Source organism: Vitis riparia, chromosome 1, assembly GCF_004353265.1.
Source record: "Vitis riparia cultivar Riparia Gloire de Montpellier isolate 1030 chromosome 1, EGFV_Vit.rip_1.0, whole genome shotgun sequence".
Lineage (NCBI taxonomy): Eukaryota > Viridiplantae > Streptophyta > Magnoliopsida > Vitales > Vitaceae > Vitis > Vitis riparia.
Window position 1 is genome coordinate 7,198,559 of NC_048431.1, and position 22,645 is coordinate 7,221,203.

At 35.7% G+C, this 22,645-nt stretch overlaps 3 protein-coding genes across 5 annotated transcripts; 1 reads left to right on the forward strand and 2 right to left on the reverse strand.

The window, feature by feature from the left end:
* The first annotated feature begins 396 nt into the window (after window positions 1-396).
* On the forward strand, window positions 397-6,376 carry LOC117914940 (protein-tyrosine-phosphatase MKP1-like). Of its 2 annotated transcripts, none has more exons than XM_034830468.1 (3): window positions 397-564; window positions 737-3,455; window positions 5,868-6,376. In XM_034830468.1, the coding sequence occupies exons 2-3, from the start codon at window positions 933-935 to the stop codon at window positions 6,000-6,002; spliced, it is 2,658 nt and encodes an 885-aa protein (XP_034686359.1). In that variant the 5' UTR covers window positions 397-564; window positions 737-932; the 3' UTR covers window positions 6,003-6,376. The 2 variants fall into 2 exon arrangements, with proteins under 2 accessions (XP_034686359.1, XP_034686366.1); XM_034830475.1 differs by having other exon boundaries at window positions 398-564; window positions 5,905-6,376.
* A 1,745-nt stretch (window positions 6,377-8,121) lies between these two features.
* On the reverse strand, window positions 8,122-17,860 carry LOC117917954 (coilin). Of its 2 annotated transcripts, XM_034834442.1 has the most exons (13): window positions 17,476-17,860; window positions 17,109-17,173; window positions 16,741-17,016; window positions 15,804-16,040; window positions 14,946-15,015; window positions 13,861-13,938; window positions 13,304-13,451; window positions 12,028-12,059; window positions 10,680-10,874; window positions 10,373-10,444; window positions 10,127-10,285; window positions 9,198-9,441; window positions 8,122-9,085 (listed from the first exon to the last, which is right to left on the reverse strand). In XM_034834442.1, exons 1-13 carry the CDS (start codon window positions 17,668-17,670, stop codon window positions 8,898-8,900), a joined length of 1,959 nt encoding a protein of 652 aa, XP_034690333.1. In that variant the 5' UTR covers window positions 17,671-17,860; the 3' UTR covers window positions 8,122-8,897. The 2 variants fall into 2 exon arrangements, with proteins under 2 accessions (XP_034690333.1, XP_034690341.1); XM_034834450.1 differs by lacking the exon at window positions 13,861-13,938.
* Window positions 17,861-18,607: 747 nt separating this feature from the next.
* On the reverse strand, window positions 18,608-22,317 carry LOC117921756. Its single transcript, XM_034839717.1, is given in 3 exon segments — window positions 18,608-19,104; window positions 21,933-22,177; window positions 22,180-22,317. Coding segments are annotated over 3 exon segments (309 nt in total). The 5' UTR covers window positions 22,234-22,317; the 3' UTR covers window positions 18,608-19,094.
* Window positions 22,318-22,645: the final 328 nt, after the last annotated feature.

Here is a 22,645-nt window from a genome sequence, read left to right on the forward strand (position 1 = left end):
CGATGGTTTGAAATAAAAATTAAAAAGAAAATAAAAAAAAACGTAAATATATTCAATATGGGTAAGTTTGTTTATTGTTTGTACCGGGGTTGTATAGTTAGTACATCTTGTAAAATTAGTACAAATAGGTTGTATGGTTAGCATAAATAGCTTGTACGTTACTATGGTTTAAAAACATTGTCGGGAAGGTTTGAATGCAGGAGTCAAAATTGGCGTCCAATAAGCAGCCGACACGTTTGTAGTCCACCCCCGTAGCGTAACTCTAGCATCTCTACGTGCTACCATTGTTCTCGTAATCATAAACGATTTAAATGATATCACAAGACTGGTCATGCATGATTAATGATGACATGATGACGTGGCAATTTGACCGTTTCCAAGAGGAGCCGGAGTTCACCCGGCCCGGTCGTTGAATCGGATTCGGTAGGGTGTGAGACTATGTGCTTTGAAGTGGGGGTTATTCTCTTGCTGGATCAATATTTTTGTTTCTAGGGTTTTGAAATCAACGCTGCAAGGGATTAAACTGACTATTCAACATTCGGATTCCTCAGCATGGACTTCCAAGTAAGCATCTTCAACAAACTCGACTGTATTAAATTAATTTCTCGCTTTCCTGCACTCTCCTTCGTTTTCCTTTTGTCTGTTTTGGTTTTTGTTGAATCTATGACCACAATAGTTCACTCAACCCTTTTACTGGGTCGTATTTGTGTTTGATTTCTTCTTCTTCTCTCTCTAGATTTGGGAGAAAGATAGAGAGAGGGCGTGAACCAGTCAATTGTTTTAGGTGAGAAAAAAGGGGAACAGACAAAGGCCGGAAATTTCAATTTCAGCTATTTATCACGAGGCTCGAATTTGCCACCTTCCATGGTCTTTCCTGGAACAAGCCTTTGATGGGTTTCACTTAGTTTGTAGAATTTTGGTGAGGGAGTGAGATGTTACGTGAAGAAGATAAAGACCGCCTCTCCGGTGGAACTGGGACTCGGAGAGCTTATTTACGGTCAGTTTCTTGGACTGATCGCTCTCCAACGAAACCTCTCCCTAGACCACAGCCAAACAGTAAGGTGAGGTCGTGTCTGCCACCACTTCAGCCTCTTTCAATTTCCCGGCGCAACGCAGAGGAGTGGCCTAGGGCGGGGTCCGATGATCTGGGTGTGTGGCCGCATCCTCCAACCCCTGGGGGGAGATTGGGGTCCATTAAACCCCTTGAGAATTCAAATTCAGAACAACCCCAGAGAGAATTTCAGTTCAAGAGGGATAAGCTTGCCTTCTTTGATAAGGAATGCTCCAGAATTGCAGATCATATATATTTGGGAAGTGATGCTGTTGCTAAGAACCGCGAAACTCTAAGGCAGAATGGTATCACCCATGTCTTGAACTGTGTTGGGTTTGTTTGCCCCGAGTATTTCAAGAGTGATCTTGTTTACAAGACGCTTTGGTTGCAAGATAGCCCATCCGAGGACATCACGAGTATTCTTTATGATGTGTTTGATTACTTTGAGGATGTTAGAGAGCAAGGTGGGCGGGTTCTTGTTCATTGTTGTCAGGGAGTGTCAAGATCGAGCTCTCTGGTCATTGCATATCTCATGTGGAGGGAGGGCCAGAGCTTTGAAGATGCATTTCAGTATGTGAAAGCAGCCCGAGGAGTGACTAACCCAAATATGGGTTTTGCTTGTCAACTCCTGCAGTGCCAGAAGAGGGTGCATGCTGTACCAGTGAGCCCAAATTCTGTGCTTAGGATGTATCGGATGGCTCCCCACTCTCCATATGATCCTCTTCATCTTGTACCAAAAATGTTAAGCCATCCAGGTACACTAGGACTTGACTCTCGTGGGGCATTTATTGTTCATGTCCCTTCAGCGATATATGTCTGGATTGGGAAGAATTGCAACATGGTGATGTCAAATAATGCAAGAGCAGCTGCCTGTCAGGTCGTTCGATATGAGAGGGCACAGGGTCCAATTGTGAGTATCAAAGAAGGTGAGGAGACATCTGAATTTTGGGATGCTCTTGCTGGTGGACAACTCTTAGCAGATGGTAGCAACAAAGTGGGTTCCAGAGATGAAAGTAGTTTGTCTTCTGAAAAGGATAAAGTTTGTCCTGGGGTTGGCGAAAGGAAAGTTGATGAATACAATCTTGATTTTGAAATTTTCCATAAGGCTCTTGCTGGTGGGGTTGTTCCACCTTTTCCATTATCAGGAACTGGATCTGAGACTTGTCTCCCTGCTAGGGAAAATGGATGGGGTCGACTAAGGCGGAAGTTTACTAGTGGCTTTATGAAGGAATTTGTCACAAAACTGAATTGTGACACCATTCAATCCAGTCATGGAGCAGATATGATTATAGATACTTGTAATGAAGTGAAACAACAGGTTTCCATTTCTAATCCTTTGTCACCATCAACACCTCCATGCGGTTCACCAGATTCACTTCCTTGTTCCCCAAATGGCAGCTCAATTAGCAGTATTGGTAAAGACATGGAACACCCTGTTCCTCTTACTGATCCTTTGTTGTCAGAAACACCTAACTGTGGTTCACCAGATTCTTTCTCTCGTTTTCTGGGTGGTAGCCCTAAGTTCAGTTCCAAATCCCCTTCACTCTCACCTTCAACCTCTGAGTATTCCAGTTCATTTACCTTTTCGCCCTCATCTTCTAATTGGTCCGATTTGTCATACCTTTCTTCTCAACAACCTTCACCTTCCAGCCTCGAGCCCACAGATCCATTCTGTGTGAAGAATGGTTCCTCAGCAGAAGATCCTTGTTTACTTTACAAAGGAACCCAAACTTCACTGGAAGAGGATTTTTCTGCTAATCATGCGCTGAATGGGGCAAATACTTGTTTTCCATGTAAAGGAACCTGTCCCTCCATTGCTGAGCGCAGAGGGAGTAATCCTCCACCTAGGATGTTATTACCCTCAGTTGATGAACCACCTCAAGTGCCTCCGAACCTGGTAAGGTCTTGGTCCTTTTCCTTACCTGATTTGGATGATGTTATGATGAAGGATGTCGATTGTGACCAGTTCGAGCATGAAGGCAATGGAGAAGAGCTAATGTTAGATGGTGAACATTTTGGTACTGGAAATGAGTTAGAAAGTGAGATTGAAGATAAGAAAGTGTATGGTAACTTTTATGTTCCTTTGGGTGATACATCTGATAGGGTTGCAGAAGAAACAAATCTAGCTCTTTACCAGTGGCCTACCATGAATAAAGTGGAGTTGTATAACTTTGGTGTCCTTGATTCTAGATCAGTATATATTATGTTTGCTCCGGATTCAAACTTGGGCACAAGTAATCCTGAGGTTTTATATGTATGGCTAGGAAGGGGTGTTTCATATGAAAAAGGCCAGAGTCAATTGACTAGCAGTGATGGCACATGCAAGGATAATCATGTCCACTGGGAGATGGTTGGGCACAAATTCCTTGCACAAATGGGTTTGCGGAGTGAAGCCCTCATTCAGGTAGTTTTTGCTTCCTATACTTTAGTGATATGCTTGTTTATGTCGACTGTTTCGTTGCATTTCTTAAATACCATATGTCGTGGAGGATATTTTATCTTAATATTATTTGAATTCATTGCACGATTACCATTACATTGAACAAGCTACCATTTAGAATTTATTTATTTATTTATTTATTTTAATAGCTAAGTAGAATTTGTATTAGAAGCGCCTAGAAATGGCAAAAACAGTATACACGAAGTATACAATCAGAACGCCACAAAAACTAGGCAAAGACAAAAAACCTTTCCCCTAGCTAGACATATAGCCATTCTATAAAGTCGATCATAGACAAAGTATGATCCTCTATAAACACCCTAGCCCAATTTATAAGAGTATACAAAAAGGAATGTTTTAAAGTTTGGTTTGACTGTTCGATATCATTGAACGCTCTTTCATTTCTTTCCTTCCACAAGGTCCACGTTAAGTATAAAGAGGCAGCCCTCCAAACCTTCTCCTTCCTCTTACCCACAAAGGCACCATGCCAACCAAACAAATTCCTTTTAATTGAAGAATGCAAAACTCACTACACATCAAAAAGGGAGAAAATCAAACTCCAAAGCATTGTAGCCTTTCTACAAAACAAGATTAAATGATCACTAGTTTCGTCTTTCTCTTTACACAAGTAGCACCTATTCGGCATATTCCATTCCCTCTTTTTGAGTTGGTCGATGGTCGAAATTCTGTTCCAAGACGCTTCCCCTCATAGGATTCCAAGACCTCCAAATAAGACCCCAAGGAAAAGGGTCACTATAGGCCTTCGTGAAGGAGCGGTAGAGGGATCTAACAAGAAAATGTGATCCCTTCTTTCTTTCCAACTCAAAGCATCCTCCACTTCTCTTCTCACTACCAAAGGATGCAATTTTCAGAACAAGCCCTCCACCTCTTCCAATTCCCAATCATTAAAATGCCTTGAGAAGTGAGGATTCCAACAACCCGACTCCCCTCCCAAGCATTTGACACCAACTCATCTTTGTCAACCACCAACCGGTATAGGTTAGGGAATGCTTCTTTCAATGTTTGGTCTTTACACCACAAGTCCTTTCAAAACTTGACCTTTCTCCCATTCCTAACAATAAAGCGAGATCTGCAACGAATACCCTCCCATTCTTTCTAATGGCTTTCCACACCCCCACACCGTAGCCTCCCCTCGCTACTCTCAAACACCACCCTCCTTCCTCTAACCCAAATTTGTTGATGATGACGTGTTTCCAAAAGGACTCCCTCTCTACCACAAATCTCCAACTCCACTTCCCAAGTAAGGCTTTGTTTAGAGCCACAAGTCTACGAATTCTTAAGCCTCCCTCCTTATTAGTACAAACCAAGCTCCAATTGACCAAGTGAGGTTTTTTTTCTAATGCACCACCGCCCCATAAAAAGTCCCTTTGAATCTTTTCAAGTCTTGCACGCACCTTCCGCGGAATAACAAAGAGAGATAGGAAATAAATTGGAAGACTTCATAAAGTACTTTTTATCAAGGTGAGCCTCCCCCCATTAGAGAGATACTGCCTTTTCCACAAAGACAATCTTTTCCTGAATCTCTCCTCCACTGCATCCCACATCCTAGAAGATTTGAAGGATCCTTAATATACCATTTAGATTTTTATTGTGTGAATTCAGTTGATGTTACTTCTAAGTGGATAACACTCGTACCATAAAGGAAAACTCTACTGGGAAGAGAGAAATTGACGCCATTATTTTTTAAGTTGAAATGAAAATATGAAGAATGATACTGATGGAAAGATATATTAGCTGATCTTCAATCCAAATCGCACTGAAACAAACCCTGTTTTATCCTTTCTCAATCTTTTTGTTATGATAAAATATCAGTTAATAACAGTACGTATTTATCATGATATCCATGAGCTCAAGTGGATGACCTGAGCTACTGAATCACCTGGGAAAAAGCCAGGAAAGTTCTATGATAGTTGCATGTGGGAAAATGTGCATTTAGTTTACAATTTGATTTTACCTAGTACTTTTTGAGATTTTTTTTTGTCATAATCTTTTGTTATTGTTAGTTGGAGTAGATTCTTTGGAAGGGTATATATATATATATATATATATTGCTGATACCTTTTCTAGTAGTTGGTGACATCACCGTGACCAAGTTTAGTGTCTTACCACCTGGACTGTTCTGGTGCCCTTTTTTTATCCTTTCAATTGTTGAGTTAGATAAGATGATTGATTGAAGTATTTTTTTTTTTCCATTAGAAATTGTCTAAATGTCCTAAAATGATTGATCTAACCATACTTGCCACGAATAGCAAGTTTATAGGATTGATTCATTTGTCTGCTCCAGTAAAAAGTAGCTGCTCTTTGTTTTAGATTCTTGTTATCATCATCTAATCCTGTTACTTGATACTCCTATAGGCTAACTTTCTTGGTAATAATCTTATGGAACATCCAGATAGTCAGAGAAGGCGAGGAGCCAATGCAGCTCCTGAACCATCTAAACTCTTTCTCATTTCACAAGACAGAAAACAGCAGTCACAGACTTACAGCTGAGAAAAATTAGTGAGGATGTCAACACCTTCTAGAACTTGGGTTCATGATCTGCTTGGCCTAGCGGATAGTCCGAATCAATCTGTTTCATCTTTACTACGGAATGTTGGGCATCCCTGGCAGTGCACGTGATTCTGGATCTGCTTGTATGATGTATGGAGAGGATTTATCATTACAACAAACATATACAGGAACAAGCCTGCTGTACACTAAATAGGAATTAGAAGTAAATAATAGTATTCAAATAAGTGAACTGGGAGCACTTTTTTTGTTCTTGTTTCTTTTGAAATGTCATGTCCACCTATAGGCCGACTGCATCAAACACCGAAGGTGTTGTTCTTTGGGTCTAAATGAGAAGTTAAATTCATCTTCTACAAGGACAGTCCCTGCAATCCCTGATTTATGTTTCAGATGGATCACTCAGTTCAAATTGCAGATTGAACATGCTAGATTTTGCCTTGAGACTTCCCATGAAGAACTGTGGATAATGGTAGGGAAAGACATGCCACAATGTTTTACAAAATGGGGTTGAAGCTTATCAACTACCAACCAACCACGGCTATCATCAACAACCATGCTCATATCAAACAAGTCTTCATGCCGCCATACTTACGTTACCGAATTAGTATTTAATTCCACAAGTTGTCATCTATTTTCTTTGGACCAGAGCATAGAAAAATTCTCTATGGGTGGCTTCTGGTGTCAGTCAATCATTCAAATCTGGCTCCTGCGAACTATAATATCATCTGCTGACTTGGTCAGTTAGTCGTTACTTTGAATTGATTCTTTGAAATACACCTAGATGAAAACCACGGTGATGTAAGACAGGGAAGTGAAATGCGAGGATGTTTTAAGTAGGTGAAATGAAAGAACCTTAGGCATGACTGCTTGATACATTTAGGCTATGTTTGGGTATTGAAAAGCATTTTGAGGGGAAAAAAAATGCTAAGGTACTGTTAGAAAATTGTTTTCAACAATAGTTTTTTGTTTTTTATAAAAAAAAAAAAAATAGAAAAATATGTTTGGTAATAAAAAAGTAGAAAACGGTAGGTTATTAGACAACTATGGAGAATAATTAAAAATAAAGTATTATACATAAAAGTAAAAATATTTTTAATTTTCAAATAAATTTTTGTTCTACAAAATATGAGATAAAAGATTTTAAAAATTGTTATTCATAATTATTTTTAGAAATGAACAACCAAAAATGTATTCAAAGGATATATATAAATCAGATATAATTAAAGTTGTTAAAAACCTAAAAACCTATATATTTTAAAATTATTTAATCTTCATATAAAAAAGTTAAAATTATTAAAATAAATTTAAAGTAGCATAAAATAATTTATTGATTTTAATTCATTTTTTATTTTTCTTTTATTCTCTATGGCTTGATTTTTTTCCCTCACATTTTCTCTCAAATTTAAATATAAAAAAAAACCGGGCATAGGCAAGCTTCATGCCTATGTTGTTTGAGTCACACAAAAAATATAGTAGTGGATTTTTGAAAACTTTGAATCGTTATTTTCTCTTATCCACTACTATATAGAACTTCTTTAAAGATTCATTCAACTTAAAAATTGTTTTTAAAAACGGTTTCTATTCTTGAAAACATAAAATTTTAATTATTTTATAATAACAATTTTCTACACTCAAAATATATTTGACAACTTTTTTATAAAAAACAATTTTTTCAAAACTTGTTAAGAAAGTTGTTTCTTATAATATATTTTTAATTGTTTTTCGAGGGCTTTTACAAAATAATTACAAGAATACCAAGATTGATTATAATAAAATAAGGTAACTAAGAGTTATTTTTATTAAATATTTTAAAACATTAAAAATAGATTGAGAACATGTCAAATCCCTAAACAAGCGTTTATTTTAGAGAACATCAAAAAACTGATTTTAAAAACTGTATCTTGAAAACTGTTTCCAAAGACATTTCCAAACAAACCCCTAACTTCTTGGAACCATTCAAACAAGACATTTCAACTATCATGCAGAACTTCCCTAGAGATTTAAATAACTTCTTGGAACTGTTCAAATAGTTGCAATGCAGCTTGAAAACACAGAAACTTGGCACAGACCAAGGACTTTTGGAAAATGACAATACGAATGATTGAAAATAATAACTTATGGCCATTGACCAGGCCATAATCTGATCTTACTCCAAAACTGAATTCATAGCGTATCATATAAAATTTCAGTTCGGCCCGTTATCATTCAGAGAATGCCAAATTAAAATTTGGGCCTTTCCTTTAAGCTTTGGCTGCCACTTGCCACTATCCACAGATAGGCTGAACAAAACAAATGTAGAACAAGAAGTTGACTTGGTGGCGCTACCATTTGATGCCAACTTTGGATATGCACTCCGCAACCACCTGAATCACTATGTTAAGCTGTGCGAAAGAGGAAAAACTGGTTTCATTCATGTGACAATCAAAAGTTTGGAGGCCATCAAACATCCATAGTCAACATGGATGCAGATGCATCCTGGTCAAATTTGCGAACACCTCAATCAGCTACGTATCCTATCCAATATTCCTGTTGAAGAAGTCATTTCAAAACCAAGAAATTGGATAGTCGACCAAAACATCTGGCAAAGTGTCACGGCCCTGCAATCTACCTTCTCCGACCAATTCCACTACAATTAAACTTAGCCGCATGAGCCATTACATTTCCTGCAAATAACGGCTGGTCAAAGATACAATTTGTCAAAAGGCTGCTCCCACCCTAGAATGATGTGAAGGTTTTTCCAAAGTCCAACTTATACACAAATTTTACCAAAATCGGCCAATGTCTTTTTACGCCAGAAGATATATAGTCTTACTTTAGTCAAAAGATTATCGAATCATAGAAGCAGCAGAATCTGACCGAAAGAACACATCATTTTCCTCATAAGTTATTTTGTGCTCTTAAGAAAGACATTGTTGGGCCCAGTGCACTGCCCCTCAATGCTTTATATGACCATGGACTCCTCCCTGAACTCTCCTTCTTACTAGAACCATCTTCCTGGGACAGCTGCGCCTTCTTTGCACTCAAAACCTTATCGATTTCATCCCATGCATTTACTTTTCCATTTTCTGGAACACAAAAAATGCAGTCAACCTCATTGATATTAATGACATTGCTTTCATTGTCTTCATGTCTCATTAAACATAATTCTTAGTATCATAGTGTAAGAATCAGTGATACCTGGGGGAGGGGCAGTCATATCTCTGTTAATGTTGGGTTCCACTCCTGCTACAGCAACTTGAGTGATATTGAGCTCCCCACCTGGAAGAAAAGTAGACAGTCCACTGTTTTTATTGTTGGGTTTCACACCAGACACAGCATCTTGAGTGTCCACAGGAGCTTCAACTCTAGCAGTGACTGCTTTTTCCAGATGTGAGTTGCCAGATTTGATAATTCGAACGTCAATGAGCGATGAAAAATCTATCTGCAAAGACACAGTTCAGTATTTTCACAGCTAAGAAGAAATTTATGTCTTTGCTATGATCTTTTTGTCCCTAGTATATGCATTATAAACATTTTACAACTTGTTTTCGATATTTTCTTTCCTCAACCATTAAGTAATTGAGTAAAAACTCTTTGTCCCTGGTTCTCCTATGGCTGGGTCCTTTGGTACAACAAGAACCCTTCCCTGGAGAGGGATACCCAAGTCGGCAGTTTCTGACTTTCTGAAGAAAAAAGCATCTCTTTGCATGCACACATGAGCACTTGTGTGGTTTTTCTTCTGTTGTACAGGTTTGTACCTGTAAGGTGGCAGGGTGAGAGGTGGTGATTGTCTATTGTTGGCCTCCATGGTAGAACCAGTTAATTGAATGGCACTGTTTAAAACAGGACAAATTTACATTCAAACAACTCCTGGAACCTGCTCCAACAGGCCTAGTAGAATTATTGTTCACTGAAGTGCAAAGCCTAACAAGAATTTTTTTCCTTAATAGAAGATGCATATCAAAGTACCAATAATCTATCATGAATTCTTGTTTTATAGAAGGTGAACTGGATTATAGGTTTGAATTGCATTGGAGGTAGTACAGCAGGCCCAGGTTCAAGCTTTGACTTGTTTACTAGACCAAAAACAGAAAAAAGAAAATATCACTCATGTTGAACCGGAGTACCTCTAAAGATCCATCTTCCCTGTAAAGGGATGTATCTGGATCTGGTTCTAGTGCAGATGCATCTTCATCGATCCTTGTCTCAGCAACAATAGGGTATTCAGGAACAGATATCAGTATAAGTTTGTTGGATTCAGGATCATATGATGATATTTTCCCAACCTACATTGAAAAAAGCACATGTTAACTGGAATTCTATGCATCAAAATAATGTGTTACAGAATCAATGAAATGCTGAAAGAGTTATACTCGGAAGGTGGATAGCTCAGGGGTCCAGGTTGATGATAACTCAATCAAACGATATGCAATCATATCACCTTCCTGCAATTTACCAGAAAATCATTAACCTTCGATTGTTCTGGACCAAAAAGATAGAAAAGATATTGGATCTAATTTTGCCATGATTGGACAAATTATGAAACAAATGTACCAGAAAAGATTTTGTTGGAAATTAGGGCACTAAAACGTTATATTTATTGAATACTCACCTTAACTGAAAATAAAGCTCAGGTGTCCCCACAATCGAAAATAATTTAAGAGCAATAAAGAGACAAACCTTAGGTGAGCTAGTGAGGGAAGGAAGCTTGTCAAAGTCCATGGGATCCTTTGGAGGGGTCCCTTCTTCAACAGCAAATGTCTCAGAATGTTGTTGGTTGAAATCCTTATAATCATTCCTTCTACAAGACATTTTCTCTTTACCCCATTTTTGACCCTTCTTCTTGCTGGTAGTTCCGTTCCACTGAAAGGTTTCCTGAGTCACAAGTTTAGAAAGATAAGAAAGTATCAAACTGAAGGAAAACTTTAAAATCCCTTAAAATGAAATCAATTTGAAAAAGGCTGTCTATTTTATGAAGCAAGAAGATTAATTGCCAACATAAAAAAATACTCTTGGAGTGATCAATTATTGATATGATGAAAACTCCAAAGGAAGAAAATTAATATGTGAGGTAGCTTTTAACAAGTGTTCATGCTGCAACCATGAGGTTATGTTGGTTGGTTGAATAGGATAGAATATACATATGCTAGGATATCATTTCCAATAAGATATGATATCTGAAATATTATATCTAAGGGAAATGATATCTAGAAATATTATATCCCATGAGATGTGTGCCTTGTTCATGTTTGGTGAAAAAAAAAATAGAAAATGAAATGAAAAACATATTGCATTTCAATATTCCATATTTCATTAAAATAAAAAAATATATTGCATCACAATGTTTACTATTAAAAAAATGAAATCTCTCTCATGTTTAATAATATTTCTAAATCATTCTACAATTAATAATTTACTAAGTGATTTTTTATTTCTTTGTTAATAATATTTACAATTAAAATATTTAAAATATATAAATAAAAAATATTATATAATTTTGTTAGATATACAAAAGCATTTTGTATATATTAAATATCATATTAAAAAATATTATATATTAGTATTATTTTAGATTGTATTGTTAACATTTTTTTTAAGTCTTTACTTTTTTGAACTAAAAATTTAATTTTTTTTTAATCAAAATTTTTGTCTTGCAAAATGAGTAATATAAAAGAAATGAATGAGACAAATAAAGTTATTATCCAAGGGATATGTATATCATAAATCTCGATGTAGGATTATTATATCTTACGTAGAAGAGATAAAAAAGAAGTTGGACAAGTTATCCTATTATACAACCTATTTCAAGTTTGATTGAACATGGGATATGATAAGTGATAAAATAACTTATTCTATCCCATCACCAACCAAATATGGCATAAGATGTCATCTTATATCTCATCGAATCTCATATCACATTTAGCTAACCAAACATAGCCTAGTGAGTTAGTCCATCATGTTGAATAGTTTTAACACAAGAAAATCACTAATAAACAGCCTAAGAAAGTAAAATAAATATAAAATATACCACCGAAACTTGATTTTGCTGGATAGTCTGGTCTGCATCCACAAGAGACAGCAAGTTAATCAGAGAGAATGCAGTATTATGGCATGCACATTATTAGGCAAATTTATTAGATGCCAGCAAGGTGGCAATTTACATGCATTTATAATGCACTCACAGTGAGTGCTTTGTCTCACGTTTTACAGACACATCACTTAACTAATTACCAAGTTTTGAGGATCAGTGAAGCCCAACAACACATCATTCTTGGAAAAAAAACTCCAGTATTAGCTTCAATTTTCCTCAAAAAAGTAAAAGGAATTATGAAGTTCACATGTGCATCTATCATAGAATGTACAGTTTTCATGCTAACATACAGTTCTGTCTAAAATTGGTTCATGCTGGCTTCTCATACAGGATCAATCTTATTCAGAACCTCAAAATAAAAGCAACCACAAACATGAAGACGGTTATAGATACCTTGTCTAAACTTCAGCACTATTCTATAGTTCTACAGATATTAACATTTACATTTTGTTCTTTAAAAGTGAAGTGGCAAGAAAATGGATCACAAATGAAACAGAGGTGCAGGCTAAGAGCAATATATATTTTTTTTTAAAGGTAAAAGCACAGGAAAATATTATAAATAAAGAATCAAGGGCGCCCAAAGGTCAACCCAAAGCATACAAGAAGTATACAGCAGACACCTAAAGAGGCTAAGAGCAATATTAGAGCTAGTTTCCTCTCCAGCAGTTCCAGTTCCAATTGCATCTCATCAATTCAACATCAGAAAAAGATTCAAGCCCCAGCATATGATGCATGCCATCTCTATTAAGTAGATCAAGACATCAAGCACATGAAAATAATCAGCATCTGCTAGTTTCAGGCATTCAATCGAATGAATTTCTTTGAAAGGCTCAACAACATTTAAGCATATAATGCAAATTAGATGGTCAAAACCTACCAGGTCAAGGAAATGCTTTGTACAGCTAATCTACTGAATTCAGCCTCACAGATCTAAGGGATCTTGAACTGAATTCATCATGTCATAAAATTAGACATTCAACTCAGTTTCTAGCATTAGACATAGTAAACACTAGAACTTAATTTCTAGAAGTAGTAATACTTAGACAGAGTAACCAGTTTGATGCTATAGTCACACGAAATATGGTAATTGATCTTCATTGGCAACTCAATTTTATTATCAAAGACATAAATCTCAGCATCCAGAATGCATGAAAACCAAGTATTCCTGCTTGCAAACATGCATGCATGAGCACACATATATTGAGTAACGAACCTTTTCCAAGGGGCTCAAAGCGAATATGCCCTGGCCTAATTACTATGGGAACAATGACAGCATCATCTGTATCACTATTTTGATCAGGTTGCTGATGCTCTAGAGAATTCTTTTGAACCTCTTTTTCAGGTGATTGTCTCTGATGCATCTGCCAAAATTAAGATTACAAACAAAATATCATTTTGTAAAAGGCAAATAAATATGTAACAAACAAAAGAAGATCAAAATAATGTAAGTAACTCTATTGCCTTTGATAGGCATATATATTACCCAAGCAAAGACATAAGCTTTATTCAGAAGTTTGGAGAATAAGCATCCAAATACTTGGTAGATACAATACCAACTGATGAAGTAGCATAGATGATCCTGCAACTTAGAGTCATATGCTGGACTCCAGTCTACCTACTAGAATATGAAACATGCACATGTGTATGCAGAGACAGATGGAAAAATAGTGGGCAGCAAGGCAAAGGAAGATGCTGTTGCTATGCATGTAGAAAAGTTAAATTGAGATCTCAATCCTATAAAACAATTTCAAAAATCTTGTGCGTAAATACCTCATTCTTTTCAACTTTAGCTAGTTCCCGCAGCCATTTCCGCTTGGCCTTTTTACGCCGAGCACTTCTACTAGGGTACTAACAGAAAGGGAAAAGATATGTATAACTTAGATGGTGAAGTTGATCTTTGAAGAGAAAAACAGGCGCCGAGGCAAAGCAAGTTCTAATAATAGGAAATAGAACAGAAAAGAAAGAAGAGCATCAAAATTTAAACCCTTAAAATGATATAAATGCCCCAGAATGACTAATCAACAATTAGTACCTACATGCATTCCCTAGTACAGTTCTGTCAATGGGTAAAATTTTTCATTCAAACTTAGGGGATATGGTTTTATATTGTAACTTAAGCTTTAATCTAACAATTCAAAAGGATAAAGCTTGACTAATAGCTGGAAATTGTATGACAATTCCTAATACATTAATATTAAACTTCATTTAAAAAACCTTTAACCCAAATTCATCTTTCTAAAATTTAAACTTTGTTCCAATCTGGACATATTTGCCTATTTGGGTATAAATAAAGTATTCAGCATGCAACCCATAGCCATGTCATGTAGCAGCAATATTGACACAAAGGGGTTGGATGGTTAAAAGTAAAACATTACCATGCACAACGTCATGTTAATGCATACGAATAAGATAGTCAAAACAAAAAAAAAAAAGCTGAGGGTAGCTCTAGATCTGGTTCAAGACAAACTACTACAGAGGACTAATTGAAACTGTTGAATTCAGAATATGGTAAAGTAGCTCCTGGATGGGGAACTACTCCTTCAATGGGTGTCACAATGGCTCTATTTGCGGTATTCTGATCCATTATTTTGAAGATTTAGAATTTCAATGAATTAGATCCACAGGAACCAGGAAGTCCTAACCTTTTCAATACAAAGTGAATTATTTAGGGCTTGAATTTCTAGCCCATTCTACTTTTGATAGTTTGACTGCAGAATTTATTTGTTTCTGTATTTCCAGAATAAATAAATTGCATAGAAGACATTCCTCTCTGTACCTTGACCATGCAGATATCTTTTGTAAAGTTTATTATAATTACAATAATCATACACAAATAGTTAAGGACTATTACCAACCTTTTGCGTTCCATCAGGTGGATTGGCAACTTCCACACCCTGACTGCCATTTTCTTGAAGCTCACCACACCTAGAAAATAGAATGACGATTCTTGGTTAGTGAGCAAGAGCACACAAGAGAGAAAAAGAGGAATGGAGAGGAAAGACTTCTATCATTAGTACCTGCTCTCTCTAACAGTTAAAACTAAATAAATAAATTGCAGATGTGTTGACTTCAAAAAGAATGCAAGGCAAGCCATCAGAGGAAAGACTTGAAAGAGACATTTTTCTTGAAACAAGCCATGTTTCTGGCAAATGCATGAAAAATACATATTTCATAAACCACATATAGTTACATACCGATGCCCTAATCGAGGAAAACACTGTACAGACACAAAAATATGATTTAGATAACTCTAATTAAAACTTTCCTGAAATGCTCTCAGCAACCAGGGCTAGCTCTCTCTTTATTGAAATGAATGCTCATTGTGTGAGCATTCATATACGTGGATAAGTTATGAGAACTATATTGTAGTGAAACTAGCAAAGTTATTTAACTTGTAGTTAGAATAAATAAAGAATATTAGGAATTGCATTAGCTACATGCTGAAACTCTAAAAAAATCATACTATCATACCAACTTTAGGTTGAGCCCACTAACCATTGATGAAGACTGAACATTCACGAATACCAAAAAGAAGTACACACAAGAGTAACAGCATGAAAGAGACAAGAAGAAATGATTCAACTGGGAGATGTAATGCAGCAATATGAGATAGTGTGTAACTCTAACTTACCTTCCAAAGCAATCAATAAGAAGGAAGTATAAGGAATCTAGTATAACACCCATCATAAACTTAACAAGACTTTAGAACCTACCTCTTTGCATTGGGCGAAGATTCATCAACATCATTACTTCTTTCATCAATGTTGAGGGTCCTAGCTTTATCTGGTTTACCATCCACCTTGGATGACTTGTGCTTCTTGAGACTACCCTTCTTAGGGAGGACAGTGCAGTCATCACAGCTTTTGGTCTGCTCCTCACATACACCATTTTCAACATCTTCCAGAACCACTGGGCATTTTTCAAGGCTTGTATATTTGTTTTTCTTCCTCCTGTAATTTACCAAGAAAAGAAAACAGCAAACAAAACCAGAAAATTCTGATGAAACCTTCTACACAACTAGTTGCAAACAAGACTAAGCAAGAGAAAGTATATTAATTCCACAAAATAACAGCAAAGATATACTAAGTGAGATATATAGCCATCAAAACTATTTGATAGGAGATATAGCAAATAACATGCAAGACACCAGTGTACAAACCTTGAGAGGTAGCAATATTCCACATAATGAGAAAATGATATTAGGTAACTAGACACAATATGCATTGGATATATCTAAACATGACTTCCTTGTGATAAAGTCTCAATATGTATAGTTTTAATTTTCTTACTATGCAATTTAGAAGATACTGTGGATTTCTTTAAATTGATAGGTTTTACAGTTTATATAGTTGCAGCATTATAGTTGATTTAATAATATAAATCCAGCACTCTGGCATAACTGTTGGGACATGAAAAGTTTGTATGAATAACTAGATGGTCTTTAGAAATTAAAGATCATCTATACAATGATCAGTATATGGTGACTGATATTATAAGAATCTAAGTTAAACTAGTATAGAGTTGTTTAGTGCAAAATACATCAAATCAAACATTTGGGGTCATTTTAGTCCTCTTGGATCAGAGATATCATCACAGATACAATACAAATCACAAGAAAAGCATTTTTTGGAGATAGAATTCAAGACATACTTTGGACTCTTAAGTTTCCTGGATGCTTTTCTTTTCTTGGAACCTGCATTTCCGGCCGATGCAGTCTCCACTTGCACTGTTTCCTCTGGTTGATCAGGTTCATCCTCTTCAGATTCACTTTCATACCCTCCAGTCTCCTTGTCAAACTCCTCATTCGCCAAAAGCTTCACTCCCCTATGCGTGTGCTGATTCTCCACGATTGCTTCATCCTCAGAGCAATTTGTCTCATCACCAACCTCAAGAAGATCAATCACTGCCCCACCTTTCCTTTTCACACTAATACAAAAATCAAAATAAACCACATACATTACTTTCCATTTTCACACAACGAGAATCCATCAAATGGCATAGAAAACTTTCTAACAAACCTAATGATCTCCTTGTCCTTTAAAATACAAGTGGACTCAAAAGAGGGCAAAACAAAGCCATCCATCTGCCCAAAAAATGAAACCAAAGTAATTAATCGAACGTGCAAGAATGAAAACACCCAAAAAAAAAAAAAAACCAGTTATAAAAATCCACACAAATCAAAGACAATGCTAGATTTCCCACTAGCCTCAGCACACAGTTTCTTATGCGTCATTCAAAGTACAATAAAATCAAAAGTTGTGTGATAAATTGAAAGGTAAGCACAAGGATGAAGTAATCCAGTATATGATGTTGGTTATTGAACAATAACATAAATAGAGTAATTGCAGGGATTAGTGTTAAGAGCAGGTATAAAAGAGGACATACAGAGATGAGGAGGCCATTAGGGCAAGAATCGTGGAGATTGAAGATGCGAAGGAGATAGGAAGAGAGGTCGGAGATGGTTTTGTGTTGGGGTTTGAGGAGAAGCCAACTCCGCCTCAGTCCCTCTGAATTCTGTGTCTTGTTCAGAAGATCGGGATCTTCCAACACCACACGAACCCTTACAGTTTCCATTGCCATTCATGCAGCAGAGAAAGAGAAGCAAGGCGATGCCTCCTCTTAAACCCTCGAATAGGGTTGGGAACTCTCCATCACTATACGCTACTCTCACTCTCAAGTCTCCATTTTGTGTAGTGGAACTGTGGAAGTGGAACCGATACCGTGTTGGCTACCGTCCCCGGACAAATCTAGGTGGCATTTCTTTTTCCCTTTTTCTTCTCCTTTTTATTGGTTGCACTCCTTTCTTCTTATTCATCGACGTTCTAATGCTAATTCCACCAATTATATTACCAATAATTTAAGCCTCATTAGCTTGTTGTACATTACTCGTCCAGTATTTAATTATTTAATCCTCTATAATAATTAATATTAATATAATATTTTGGATTATCTTATTATTATTCTAAAGGAATGCGAAATCTATCACCCGTTCAACAATGTTAATTCTTTAATTCAAATCATTCAACTTGAAATACATTGTTAATACTGATTAATAATATTTGTTTTTGAATTGATTAACAGCCACGTTTAGGCATGACCTACCCGCAGTCTCGATAGAACCCTTTTCGGTACGACCCAGCCTTGTTAGGTTGCTAATCCGCAATGTTGCAACCTTAATACAAATCCTTGGCCTGAAATATTATGGCTTGAGTGGGAAAAATTATACTCCTCCCAATAAACTGCTCATGGAACACAACGCCACGACCCAAATCATGCATTTGAAAATGTGCAGTTAGTTCTCTAGGTGGGTATTATGACTTCAAAGCTGCTTCAGTTTGCCGCTTAAGGAAACCAAATATCTCTAGAATGCAATTTCTTATCCTACACCGAAGACACCTTTCTGCCTCTTTATGAGGTAATAGGATGTCTACATAGCAAAGAGGCATTTTATGGGAGCAGAGAACAATTTAGGTACCACTCAAAGAAGAGCATCAGTAAAATGGATAGGGAGTATAAATGCAACAATTCTCATCAACATGTATCCTTCTAAATTCTCAAAGCATACTTATGGTAACCTCCATGATTTCATATAAACACCTTTTCTGGGGTTGAGAGTGTGTCCATCCTGACAAGCACATATCCTTGTCATTTTTTTTTCCCTTTTTTTGCTTTAAATTATCAAATCATACAGCAAATTCTGATCCTACAAGGGAAACAGCTTCTTAGGAAATGTACTGCAATTATTGATCCAGAGATGCGATAACATCACTGAAATGTTTCTCAAATTTTCTGTGATATTGCAGTAAAATCTGTATGGCATTCGAATGAATGGGCAAATAAACTGCTTCTGCATCAGGTTGCATGTATCACAGAGGCATGGTTGCTGAGTAAGCTGGTAGCACAACCCACAAAATTCCAGAGGAAGATGAAACAAAAGTGCAAACTAACAGCGAAAAGAGTTCCCTTTCAGTGACATCCATCAACCAAACCATTCCTTCAAAGTGTCATAGACCCCTGCAATATTTCAGTAAAGATTATCAGCAAACATTAGCAATCTACAAGAATCCCGACAATAGAAACACATGTATCATGTGAGTCCATGTTATTAAGCTACCAATTGACCTAAAAACTTAAGTTAACAGATTACGATGCATATTACAATGTAGCATTCTCAGATAGTAGAGTCAATAGTCTTTTTTGGGCTTGCAGTGCATTTAATAAATAAGGGAGATACACGTCATCAAATAATATGAAGCTCCAATGCTATGTTAAGCTACCAATTTGACTTAAAAATTTACATTGTTAGGTAGTAGGCCAACAAGGCATCTATCACGCTAACTTAAACCTTGGTGAAAGCCCAAACACACATGTGGGTGGGTGCGAGTCAAGACATTTAGACTATGTTTGGTATGTTGGATAAGATAGTACATACATGTTATAGGATACTATTTGCAACAGGACATTATATTGAATGGATAATGATATCCTAGGATATTATTTCCAATTGGATATGTTATAGAAATAAAAATTGAATGAAAAACATACTTCACCATATCAAGTTATTCTTCAACTAGAAGGCATATCGCTTCCTAATGTTTGGTATTTAAAAATAAATCAAATCTCTCGTATTTAGCATTATTTAAAGTTCACTCTGCAATCTATTTTTCAGTAGGTAATTTTTATTTTTTTTATTAATAATATTAAAAATAAAAGTATCAAACTTTTGTAAATAAACAATATTATATTTTTTGAACAAAGATTTAGCTTTTTAATTAAAAAAATTTTGTTTCAGAAAGTGACTAACATGAACAAATAAATTTAAGAAATAGAAGAAACTATATGAGAGAAAAGCATCTATGATTCATAGGATATGTGTACTCCATCTCTCCCAATGGGATTATTAAATCCCTTGTATAAAGGATAAAAGAAAAAGGTGGACCCTCTTTTTGATTGGTGTTTTTTTATATATTCTCGTTTGCCTATCAAAAAAGAAAAAGAAACAGGGTGGATATTTTATCCCACCTCTTATCTTATTCTCTTTTCAATCAAACATAGGATTTGATAAAAGTTGGAAAACATATCCTATCTCGTTGTCAACTAAACATGAGATAGGATATGTTATGCTACCTCTTATCATATATCATGTTATAACCAAACATAGCTTAACCAAACATAGTTCAGAAGGTTGAACTACAATTTTTGTATAGCCAAATAGAAAAAGTTCCAAACAACTGCAAATTTTACAATACCCATTTGTGCTGAATTCCTAAGAAAGTCATGGAAATTCATAATTTTACATCTAGAAGAAGGGCTTAAGAAGCAGTGATTCAAGGTGTTATAGTCCTGAAAGAAGAAGAAGCATCTTTCCGTTCTATAAGATGATTGGAAAGGAAATACAGTAGACTTAGAGGAAACGAAGGTCAGTCCCAGACTCCCAAGAGAACAGGGCCCCAAGCATCAAATTGTCTTAGGTCCCATAGCTGTGGACAGGGCAACAGCTCTCTCATCTTCAAGTAAATTATCAATCAAAAAATTTAAAGATTTCACTAATTTAGAAAGTAATTTTGATTTTTTTTTTCAAATGACTAAATATAAATCAATGAACAGTGATGAAGCCTTTGTTTTAATGATAATATCACAATTGCTAAAACCCCGATAAGCAAAATATAAATAGTTTATGAAAGTTTGATAGTTATTATTTATAATTCAAAGTATCCTATTCAGTCATGTTGTCTCTTATGATTAAAACTAAACTAAACTACCTCTTTAACATAATTAATTAAACAACACTAAATCTAATCAAAAATCAAATACTATAAAATTTAATATAAAAATTATTATTTTTTAAAATTGTCAAAATTGAAGCTAAAGAAAAAATCACCATTAAGAAACTTATTTAATAAAATATCAAATATAAAATAATTAAAAAAATCAATTTTATTAAAAAATTCATAATAAAAAAAATCTTCCAATATATTAAGATACTGAAAAATACATTAGAATAATGATTGTGTGAAAAAAAAAATAATAAGTATGAATATTAAGTAAATTTTATAAAATATTTTATTGCTTTTTAATCAACTGGTATAACTTATATTTTGCCAATAACACTTAATTATAAATATTTTTATTTTTCAAAAATTCAAAATTTTCTAATTCTTAGGGGGGGAAAATTTTCATTTTACCTTATATATAAATATATATATATGGAAATTTGAGGGGTGGCTCCATCACTGATTTCAGTACTGAAGTCTGATCTCTGAGGTGTGTTTATTGATAATTATATGCAAATTGCAAAGCTTGAGCATCATCTAAGTTTGTCTAAAGCTTATAGATGTGAAGAAAACATCATTTAAGCCCCATTTAAACAATGTGTTGCTGCACTTGGAACTGTCTCCTAACCATGGAAAATAACTTCTCGAATCTAGTCCAAAATCAACAGCATGGACCAAATTTCTTCCTCCTAACATATGAGATGATTTACATCCATGTAAAAGAGAAACTGCTTTAAATGTGTGATCAAACTATAGAACATAATATAGGGTTATTGAGAAAACGCAGGAAGTGAATACAAACAAAAATCACATTTGCAAAGCTTCGTCGTGATTTAAAACCCTGCTACTATCTTACCATAACCAATAATTCTTTTGCGATTCAATAAATCGCATAAAAAGTAAAGACCTAGGTTTTGCCTTTCACATTACTAAAATCAATCTAAACAATTCCACATTTTTGGATACCAGAAAGAATATCCACCCACAAATCAATCAGTTTGAAGCAAACCTCAGGGAATGTATTTCGCAACACGCTATAGTATTTCTAGGGTTCTAAGTCTAGCATACCTGACTTTCTTGATGAGAATGGCCTTGAGCTTGCGAGCGAGTTCCTGGGATTGGATTCTGCGCTCCAGATTTTTACGGGCCAAGACCCGCTTCTCGGAGTTCTTGATGTGGTGAGTCTGCTCCCGCTTTATCAGCCGTTCGATTCCGCTCGATTGCATCTTTCGCTGCATTACGATCAGCGCAGATTCGAGGTTTCCATTCAGAACCTTCACTCGAATCCCTCGCAATTGCTGAAGCTCGAGTTGGGGGCGAGACTCGGGCGTCCGAAGATATTCGAGACGTGCCTCGCTATATGACTCATTTCTAGGGTTTATTTTTTAAATATTCGTGCCGTTCTGTGTGTGTTCTTTGGTTGCTGTTGGCACAGGCTACAATACGGGGAAGAAGGAACTGGATTGGAATTCGGACGTAATCAATTATCCGGTGTATGACGGTCTACATGGTTAAAATTAGACCTGCTTCCTCTGCCGTTAGATGTCGCATTTAAAAGGTACAAAATAAAATTTTTATTAAATAGAAGACAATTTTCATCATAAAAGTAAGAAAACTGATTTATAAATAATAGTATTATTATTATTATTATTACTATTATTATTATGGCCTGGCTTGGCTATTAAAAAATTTGAAGGGAAAGAAATTAAAAGATTGGTAAGAAAATAAAGATGAAATATAGATTAGAAGAAAAAAGATAAAAAAAAATTTATGATTATGTT

Bases quoted from the DNA above. Each gene is read 5' to 3' on its own strand.
- LOC117914940 (XM_034830468.1), top strand. From the start codon at position 933: ATGTTACGTGAAGAAGATAAAGACCGCCTCTCCGGTGGAACTGGGACT. The intron at 3,456-5,867 runs GTAGTTTTTGCT...ATACTCCTATAG, and splicing joins GGAGTGAAGCCCTCATTCAG to GCTAACTTTCTTGGTAATAA.
- LOC117917954 (XM_034834442.1), bottom strand. From the start codon at position 17,670: ATGGCAATGGAAACTGTAAGGGTTCGTGTGGTGTTGGAAGATCCCGAT. The intron at 12,060-13,303 runs GTTCGTTACTCA...TTGTGGATGCAG, and splicing joins CTTTGAGCCCCTTGGAAAAG to ACCAGACTATCCAGCAAAAT. The intron at 10,875-12,027 runs GTATATTTTATA...CTTGTGACTCAG, and splicing joins AGCAAAATCAAGTTTCGGTG to GAAACCTTTCAGTGGAACGG.